The sequence below is a fragment of the Drosophila busckii genome, chromosome 2R, assembly GCF_011750605.1.
Source record: "Drosophila busckii strain San Diego stock center, stock number 13000-0081.31 chromosome 2R, ASM1175060v1, whole genome shotgun sequence".
Classification (NCBI taxonomy): domain Eukaryota; kingdom Metazoa; phylum Arthropoda; class Insecta; order Diptera; family Drosophilidae; genus Drosophila; species Drosophila busckii.
The window spans coordinates 10,086,421-10,096,803 of NC_046605.1; the positions used below are offsets into that span (position 1 = coordinate 10,086,421).

At 37.0% G+C, this 10,383-nt stretch overlaps 2 protein-coding genes across 3 annotated transcripts; one reads left to right on the top strand and one right to left on the bottom strand.

Annotated features, from left to right (window-relative positions):
- Positions 1-1,437: 1,437 nt before the first annotated feature.
- LOC108595814 lies at positions 1,438-2,138 on the top strand. The gene has a single exon (XM_017981104.2). The coding sequence runs from the start codon at positions 1,502-1,504 to the stop codon at positions 2,060-2,062; it is 561 nt and encodes a 186-aa protein (XP_017836593.1). The 5' UTR covers positions 1,438-1,501; the 3' UTR covers positions 2,063-2,138.
- Positions 2,139-7,218: 5,080 nt separating this feature from the next.
- On the bottom strand, positions 7,219-8,295 carry LOC108595744. 2 transcript variants are annotated; one of them, XM_017981033.1, is made up of 3 exons: positions 8,086-8,295; positions 7,545-8,032; positions 7,219-7,482 (listed from the first exon to the last, which is right to left on the bottom strand). In XM_017981033.1, exons 1-2 carry the CDS (start codon positions 8,293-8,295, stop codon positions 7,964-7,966), a joined length of 279 nt encoding a protein of 92 aa, XP_017836522.1. In that variant the 3' UTR covers positions 7,219-7,482; positions 7,545-7,963. The 2 variants fall into 2 exon arrangements, with proteins under 2 accessions (XP_017836522.1, XP_017836521.1); XM_017981032.1 differs by having other exon boundaries at positions 7,219-7,493.
- Positions 8,296-10,383: the final 2,088 nt, after the last annotated feature.

Consider the following 10,383-nt stretch of genomic DNA (forward strand, 5'->3'; position numbering starts at 1 on the left):
GCTTTCAATATAAAATTCATTCTTTTTTAATACAAAATTCATTCTTTTAACATTTCTTGGCTAAACAAAACTGCATTTGCTATTCGTTTATAGCCCAAGCTAGCAAACATTGGAGCTGCTTTGCTTGTGCTTAAATAATTTACGTTATCCTTTGACCTTTCGCCATGGCGGCGGCAGCACCAGCAAGACCAGCAGCAGCGTAAATTTCACAGTGCTTAAATGCGCTGCTTTGTCAAATTAAACCAAAGCTAAATAAGCCAGAGGCAGCTGGAGAGGATGTTGCAGTTGGGCAGACTGGTGACAGCGGAAGTTTGGCAACAAGAGCAACAACAGCAACAACAGCAAGTGCATAAAACAAATGCAAGCAAGTTTGCCAAACGGAATTGTAGCAGACACCCAACAGCAATAACAATAACAACAACAACAGCAGCAACAACAACAACTAGTGAAAACTACAGCGAAAGTGTTGCGGAAACGTTGAGGTGTTGGGGGTTTTGGTGGCTAACGGATGCCGTGCGCCATCTTGCAATTGTGCACAAACATGGCCGCCAGTCGACTGGACTGGACCGTGCAGCGTTTGGCGCAACAATCGCATTTTATTTATTGCATAACTACAGGCGTTAATGCAACTGCAAAAAAAGAAAGAAGTAATAGAGACATAGCGCCAGCAAACTGTAAAAAGTGTCGAGCTTTAACCAAAGCCTAGTAGTGCCTGCTCCACACTTTGCTTAGTCATGCCACAGAGTCCAGCATAATAATTACGCTCGCTATCAGCAACGCTATTCAACATGATAAACTGCTGCTGCGCCGCTGCTGCTGCTGCAACGCAACCTGTTGGCAACTCCTGCTGTAGCTGTAGCTAACTGTAGTTGCAAGTTGGCCATAAAACGCAAGTGTCATGCGTATTATTCATGAATGGGGTGGCAAGCATGCAAATGGCAGCCCCAGCAAGTGAGATTCATGTGGCTGACTAAAGCAATTGTTGTTCTCTTTGGCTGCAGTTGGGCTACAAACTGTTCCAAAGACGCTGACAAAGTTTTATGAAACAATTACTTAGCGTGGCCGAGAGACACTCTCGGCCAAAGTCGTAAGCTTAAGTTGTTGGTAAGGGATTGCAAATTAAATTATATTTGAGAGATTTGGCTAAGTTAAGTTTAAATGCGCAGCATTTTAGTTTTACGATACAGAATTTACGATATTCGGAATCAATATTCTCAGTACTCGTCAATTTGGCGTCTTAAGCTTACGTTAATCATTTTATATTTTGATTTTACTATATAGAATTTACGTTGTACGCATTATCATTACTTCTTTTAACTATATTAAGTTGCTATTTTTACGATATAGAATTTACGATGTTCGCCTTAGCACTATTATCACTGCTCAGTTTGCTATGATATTCGTTATATTAATTTTTTTAATCATTGACTCATTGACTTTAACTCGTTCTGACTTGCAACAAATTTTAGATTTTAAATAAAGTTTTGTAAAATCTAATAAAATGACTGCAGCAAATCAGGACATTCCCGAGCTTATCTACAACAATCGAAGCAGCAATCTGGCATTGCCCAACATACAACGCATTGTTAGCTTAAGCAAATTTATGTCGGAATCGAAAAGCTTCAATGGCAATGTGCACAAAGCTTTGGAGCACGTTTGTGATCAGCAGGAGCAATGCGATGGCATAATGAAGCTGCTCAAGGAGCAAATAACGCTCAAGAAGGAAGCGCTGCAACAGCTAAAGGAGGACATGCTGGAGCTGCAGCGTCAGCTTCATTTACCTGATGCCTGCGAACGCTTCAGCAAGGAACCCAAAATCTTGGTCAAATTCGCTGACGAAACCGAAGTGAATGAATATGAAATTCCCTTCGCCTTGACGCGCTTCAGTCTCAAGATGAGCATACTATATAGTGATATATTGGCGCTGGATAGCGATGTGGACTATGTGAGCTACTTGCGCAGCATTGCCAAGGTAAACAGAGAATGTGTGCAGGAGCACATCAAGACGCAGCAGCTGAATAAGAATCGTGCTAGGAACGCAGCTGCTGGAGATGGCAAATAGTTTTATTTTTCAGTTTTAATGTTGTTTTGAATAATTGCAAAGCCAATGACTAAATTAAAACTTGTGTGCATTTTAATTTGAATACTTTTTGTTGGCGAAAAATTCACTTTAAGTATGCTATAAAATTAATTATATCAGCACACTGCAGCAAAATAAAGTTAAAAGTATATTTTTGGGCGTTTTTAAATAAAAAAAGATTGTGGAGTAGTTTACCAAAGTGAGCTGCATTAAGTAAAAATATACATTAGATCTATTATTTGACTCAAAAAAGAGAAATGCGTTTAATCTAAATTCAGCTCAAAGCTGATTTTGAATTGGTTTGAGCCTAATTTCAAATTATTTATAAAAAATATGTATATTATTTACAAAAATTGCAACAACTTATTTATGCGTAAAACTGCAGATTGACATGACTGCATAAAATATATTTTAATAGCTTTTGTCGCAAACGCAAATAAATAAAAAATATAACAAACAATTGTCTATAAAAAGCAAAGCAAAGCGCTCAATACAAATTGTGGCTGCTGGCATATTTAATTAACACAAATGCTGCAGTTATATAAAAGAAGAGTTGCTCTCTCTCTTCTTTACTTTTTTTTATACGCTAAATTGCACTAAAAGTCAATTTATGCAGTTGACTTAATTCGATTTTCGTTTGAAAACCCGAGAATTGCTACACAAGAGAATTTCAGGCACTCTATAAATAATACTAAAAAGCCGAAAAATGTTTAGAATTTAATGCTGTAGTGCAGAGCTAATGCTGACATATGGCAAAATGAGCAAAGAGGATATCAATTGATGATGTAGAGTATGCTTTGGGCTGTAGCCAAGTCAGTAATCGTACGTGTGGAAAAGAAGCTAACACTGATTGCTGCATAAATGATTGAAAGTCTATCAATTTACATACGTGTGTATACGTGTGTGTGTGTGTGTGTGTGTGTGGGTTAAGGGCTGGCTTCAGGCTTGAATGCTTGATAGAGCTATCTGCATTTAGCATTCACATGCCTGCATGCAAAGCCAAAAATGCTGGAAAAGCGAGTGAGACTTTTGTCATTGCATTATATGCAAAATTGATGGAAAATGCCAAAATATTTAAATCTAATTTTTGTGGCCAAAAACGAAACGCACTGGCAAATGTAACTCGATTTATTTTTCATTGTGGCTTGCTTCTCTGCTGGCAATTTAAATATGCTGCATGCAGTTGAATGCAATGCCGGCGCTTATTTATAGATAGCACAGACAATAGATACGCAGACATAGTACAGTGAGACGCGTCGGCCAGATGAAGACAATGCGCCCCACAATAAATCACCAAAAAGCGCAGCGAGAGTGTCAACTGTATAGGAAAAGGAAAAAGAAAACAGAGACAAAAAATTGCGTTAAAGTGCAAGACGAATCGTTGTCAACGCTTGGCCAAAATGCAACTCAAAAAGCAGCGCACAAAAAATGCCAAAAAATCATTTAATTGAATTATACGCGATAAAATTGCAATTTATTTCGAGCAGCAACTGCTGTCCTTTCCACAACGACGACAGCAACAGCCGCCAGCGGCAGCAGCAGCAGCAGCAGCTAACCAACAAAAATAAAAGCTGGCCCAGCTTTGTAGCAAATGTGCCGTTACAATGTAGTGCGTACTCTTATTATTAGCAAATCTATGCCATCTATCTTCATACGCCATGCATTACAAGCGCAGCGTTGTTGCTGCTGCTGCAGCTTGTGGCAGTTGCAGTTGCACTTGTAGCTTTGCTGTAATCAACTCTTAGCGTTATGCATTAATTTCTACAACATTCATTAATTGCCACACATTAGGCTTGTGCTTGTGGCTTGCTCATTAAACTTGACTACCAAACTTAAATGAGCAGTGACCTTTAAACTTTAAATGTTTGTTCTATTTTAAAACTTATTAATCAAACTAAATTTGGGTACAGTTAAGTGTGTTACGCCCACAAGCGTTTCAAGCAGTCAATCAAGTGTAAGCTTCTTCTTTATACTATTAGTTATATTAAGTATACGAGCTGGCTGCCTAGGCTTGAATTTAATTATATAAAAGTTTTCATTTTGTTGAGAATGTATTTAAATGTTAGTTTACGAAATGTTGTATAAAATATAATATATTCAAATAAATAATAATAAGCAAATAAAATGTTGTAAAAATATGCGAAAAAAAATATCAGCAACTTTTATTCTTTTTTTAAACTAATTTTTAATATTTTTAGAACTCATTGCTATTATGTTTGCATTGCTATGTTTGAATTATTATTATTTATAATATTTATAGCTTTACTACAATTATTTATTAAAATTTAAGTACTATTATTATTTATAATATTTATAGCTTTATTACAATTATTTATTAAAATTGAAGAACTATTTATTGTATGATTAAAACTTTTTTGATTTGTTCGAGCGTTTGATCTAATTTTTCAAGGCTATTTATGTGGTAAAGCTTATAACACAGATTTAAGTGTCAAAAATTTATAAAAATTGTTTTTAAAACTCATGCACAGCAGCTTGCAAACAAATCTTTAACCTTATCTTTAGCTTTAGATTTTCATTTCCATTGCTGTAGATTTTGCAGTACTCAACGGTTTTAAAAATTCTAATAGCTGAAATTTGCAGCTCGTAAAATGCAAGCAACTCTCTCGACTCAGCAGCAGCAACAAATACCAATTGCATTTGTTGCATAATATAGTTACAAGGCCAGTCTAACAGCATGAGCTTGGCAAATTGCAGTTCATGCTGCTTGGCATTACCTTTGCTACATTTTAAATAGAAATCAAAATCAAATTTAAATACCAGCGAATTGTGTGCACTTGGCATACAATTGCTGCTGCTGCTGCTGCTTCTACTTATATTATATATATGCCTGCTTTTTTTTTGTCGTATAGCTTCCGTTGTATCTGAGCTGGCTGTCCGCATTGCTGTTTCCGTGTTTCTTTGCCGTGTTGCTGCTGCTGCTGTGTTGGCATTTCATTTAGCGTTGCCTGCAATTGCCATTTCCGTTTCCTGAAATTTGCCACTCGTTACACACACACAGGCACATACATATCAGTGAGAAAAGGCAATGTAGCCCCGCAGCCCGCACCGTTGGCAACGTCACCGACATTTTCATTTCCATGCTTGGGCGCTTCGCACGAATCAATTATTCATCATCATCGATTAAGTAAGAGAAGCAGCTCCCACCACATCGCACCACAGTGTGGTGGTGTTGGTATGCTCTTTGTTTCTATATGCTACCCCCCGTACCCGCCCGCCCCACATTGCTGCTTGGTTGTCTCATTTTTATTGTTATGATTTTTGCCGCGCTTGAAGGACTTTGGCCAGGCTTGGCAGCGCGAAATCGCTTTTAATGACAGCCACACAGTCCGGGCCAACTAAAAGCCGAGATTCTCGATATGCTGCTGGTGGTATACATGACCATTTTGTGTGCCCCATAGCGGCAGCATATGTGCCAGCCATATACACAAACATTACAATGCGAACACCAAACAGATAGACAGACGAACAGACAGTCGGCAGTCCTGCCGGACAGGCTGACAAGCATCAGAGAGCACACACTCTGCTTATTTTCGCCATTATCCATTAAATATTTATGAAAATTGCTTTTGCTGCAGTTTTTATTCACTTCGTTGTCGTCGTTTGCATGCGAGCTGAGTCAGAGCCAGAGAGCAGGAGACAGCGCATGAAATCGAGAATGGCCAGTAAAACAATAAAGCTTAAGATTTCAATTTCCTAAGAGCTTAAAGTTGCCGTTGCCGCTGCCTTTTGACTTCCATAGGCATGCATGTGCGTATGTGTGTGTGTGCTTGATACACATAAATCTTGGCAAGACATGTGCTAGGGATAATCCAACATTATGAAAAGATATGCTACAATAAATATTCACATCAATAGAGCCATTTTTAATAGAACTCGTTAAGTCAAGCCACAGTCGTTTGTTATATTGATATATGTAGCAATTGATAAACATAAATTCAAACCTTTTAATATATTTAAGCATGCCAAGCAATTAATGTGCAGCTGTTAAAAGACAAATAAATTCAGCATATTTGCTAAATTGAAAAATGAAAGTAAATTTAAATGCTAAAATTTAAGAAATATAATTTAACAGCAAAATACACATCTAAATAAATTGGAATTTTATAAAAAAAAATATATATTTAACAAATAAAGCTGTACTTATTATTAAGAATTTAAATGTTTTGAAATAACAATAAAAGCAAAGTTTTATTAATACAAATATTCTCAAGTTTAAATTTAAAAATTTGCATACTTAGTATAAAAAATGAGAATATAAATATAACATTTATATAAATATTTTACTTACAATTTGTTAAAAATTTGATTTGATTGATTTAGTGTAAGCAGCGCTCGACTTTCAATTTCGCTCCACTTTTAACAGCACCAAAAAGTATGCAATAAAAAATTATGTGAAACTGATAAGATTGCAACTCAAACTTGTGCTCAAGACCGCAGCTCGCTTTCTCTCACTTGGCCCGTGCCCCACGTAGTCTAGCGCTAAATTTCACTTATAGCACGGAATCTCTTACGCGCTGTTTATGACTCTGGGCGCTTGCAGCTTCCCTGATGAGACGCCCTACGTACGTAAGCTTCACTCATTAGTTGCATGTTCATGTGCACAAATCATTTAGAGATAGCAACGCGCACACACACACGCATACATACACATAATTCTTTGCTTAAACTGAACTTGCGCCACTTCACATATTTACAATATAAATTTGTGTGGGTTGTCAGTTTTTTTTTCGTCTTTTTTTGCAAGGGAAATTGCGCATCATAAATTCTTTAAGGAGCTGGAGGATTTTGTCAGCGTGCAGTACTTAATAAACTCGCATCATTTTGCCATTTGGCAACTCGCACTGCTACCTGCGCTACCTCAAATTACCTGTCATTTCGAAATTATGATGCCAACGCCGTTAGCTGCTGTTGTTGACGTTGCTTTCCGGGCGTGCTTCCTACGTCACGAAGTTATTTTGATGCCCCCAAGCAGCGTCTAATTTTATTTGCTTAGCGCATAAGATATATGTACATATGTCAAGCCGACGGGACGTAAATGCTGCAGCGCATTTAGCGATTGTAATCTGTAAGTGAAATGTCTAAAAAAAATGCGCAGAGCTTAGCGCTGCGGCTGGACATTTTGTTAGCGCTGTTGACAGCTTAGTTCAATCTATTGGCAACCACAAATTTACAAGAATTTCATAATGTGCACATAATCAAGGCTCTGGCGCCTTAAGCTGCAATGCCGCAATTGCGGGCAGACCACAGCCCAAACGCCTCAACAAAGCGACACTCAGCACAAAGAGCAGCGTGCACTTGAAGAATTCACCAGCCTCGCTGGCGCTGATGAAGGGCAGCCATTGCTTTGGATGCAAGCGATACCAGGGCACCATGTTAAGTAACTGTAAATAAACTGCAGTGCCCTGGTCATGGGCAAGTAATATTAAAAAATATGTAAACTTACCAGCAAGTTGTGTTTGGCTTTATAGAATTTGTTTTAATTTCTGCTACACTCGCTTGACGCAAAGTTCATAGACGAGCTCTGTCTGTGTGTATTTATTTGAGTTTACAAAACATTGTAGTACAACTAAGTTTAACTAAATGTACGCCCATTTGCTGCTGTTAATTATGCCAGGGCTAATTTACACAAGAATTTTCTTTTCACTTTCAATTGCAACGATGCGCAGATCGCTAGACAAGCATGACAAAGCAAATGAGCAACACAGAAACGCAGCAAAGCCCAAAAGTGTTGAGTTTGCCATGCTCAACAAATATTTTGTTAATTAGCATATATGCATATATATTTTGTTATAAACTAAATTATCAAAAGACACATTCTTGACCTTAATTTAATAAGCACAACGCAGGCGACAAATACTAAATTCACTTGATGGAGCTGCTGAAATTCTTCTCATTGCTCAAACAGTGATTGCAAATAGTGCAGAAAATTTGCTATAAATAAATAATAAATATATGTAATCATTTTTGGAATTTTATATGCTTACGGGCAGCGAGGAGCGCGAACTGCAGCCGCCCGCCTGGGACGAGCCTGTGCATTCGAAGTGACGCAGCCAGGACTTGATCACATTGCAGGGCGGTATTTGATAAATGCTAAACTGTTTTTTAAACAAACGCTGCGCGGTGCTTATGGAATCATTATTTCTGTAGTAGGCGCGTATTATGTAGGCCCGATGCACACCCGTCCACTGATCCATTGCGACTGGCACTGCACAAATTTCTACACATGACTAGTTCACCTTGGCATTTCATATACCAAAATTTATGAACATAAAAAAGTGCATATAGAAATTTTAATTGGTCATAACTATATACTATAGGCGGCGGCGTCATATGCGTTGATGCTATATTTATAGGCGCATATGTGCATTGACGCTGGCTAATGCGGCGTATGAGTAATCAGGCGTATTGCCGAATTTTTGGGTGCAAACGTTACACAAGTGTAAATTGCTGAGCAAGTGCAATCAATCAAATAAAGTCATCATCATTACGCTTCATCAGCAGTAGTAGCAGCTATCAAAAGTGGGCGTGGCCCAGTGACTTGAACTCATTTAAAGTTTTTCAACAAGTTAAATCCGCTTTGGCATTTGGCCCATCATGTCAGTAGTTTGGCCAATGCCAAAGTCTTTAAGCCACTTGTTTCTTCACTTGCTTTTCTACTTTGCTACACTTACTTAGCCAAGCTAAGAATAAAAAGCTAAGCTAAAAATAAAATTGTAGCATCAAATTAAATTAAGTGCTATTTATAAAATTTAATATTAATAATGTTACTAGTGTTTTTTAAAATTTATTTATAATTTATTGCAATTTCTAAGCGTATTAATCTTTCGTTGCTGGCGCAAACAAAAAAGTTTCCATTTCGCTTACTTGCTGCTTTAGTTTCATTTTTTTCTTTCGTTGTTGCGCCATTTTGCTGGACCATCGAGCACGTAACTGCAATACAATGCAACATAGCGTGGGGGGAGGGGTTGGGGGGTTGGTTACATAGATACAGATACAATTATGTAGTCTACTGTATTTGTTATTCTAGCTTTTATTGTTTCTTGCTTTTTCTTTTTTTTGCTTTTTTTGTTGTTGCTGCAAGTTAGCAAATGCTGATGTCGCTTGAGCGTTTATACCGTTAGCCAGACAGTCGAGAGTCCAACCAGCCATCCATCTATCCATCCATCCTCTTTGTGTGTGTGTGTGTGCGTGTGTGTGCTGTTTTTATTTTTCCCTTTGCTGTCTGCTTGTCATTTTGACACCTTCATTTGCTTCGCATAGGATTCAGAGTCAGGCCAGTGATTCGGTTGCTCTGGTAACCTTTTTATCTCGTAACGTTTCCGACACATACGTATGCGTGTGTGTGTGTGTGTATTACGTGTGTGTCTGTAGCTGTAGCTGAAAATTTAATTTTTAACGTAAGCATAGACTAAGTTCACTTTAGTTATACTGCAGCAAGTAAATTTAAAATATAAATTTCATTTTAATTATAGCTTTTATATAGACATTACTTATCAATTAAATTAGGCTATATAAATTAAAATAATTAAAAAATTATATATGGTACAGCTGAAATAAGAAATTTGCCTAAATACAACATTTTACATTAATCGTAAAAAATAAAAAAATATGCAAAGTTCGAGTAATCACTATGTAAGATTATTCATAAACTTAAGCTTATGTTTTATAAAAAAAAATGTATTTAAACAATTTTTGCATTATTAGTTGCTTATATATATCTATATATCATATTTGCTTTTTTTTATTAAAACAATTGAAATTATTTGAATAATTGAAGCATTAGTTTAAATTACTTTACATAAGTTGAAGCAATTCAGCATTACTTTTAAATGATCAGCAGCAAATAATTGTTAGTTAATAAACTTAGTAATTGTAGCAATTATTATGCATAGCTATAATTTTTTCATTTAAAATTCTGCGCCTCTCACTTTTGCGATTCTCTCTCTCAAGTTCCAAAGCCGCACATGCCAAAGTTTCAATCTCTGGCCAACTAACTTAAGTAGCCAAACTTACTGCCTTAACCCATAAGCTCCATATCAGCATGAGTTATACAAAAAAACTCAAAGCGGCAGCAACTTCATGCAACAGCAGCAACTGCAACTGCAGCAGCACAAAAAATGGCGGAAACTCTGCAAAAAAAAAAGCAGCAACAATGCCAAGACAAATGATTCAATGGCCGTCTGACTGCCATGACACCCACGCCCGAGCAGAGAACAACAAAAAAAGAATGAAGAAGAAGAAGAGTTAAAATCAAAAAGCATAGATTGAACAATCAAGTGGAA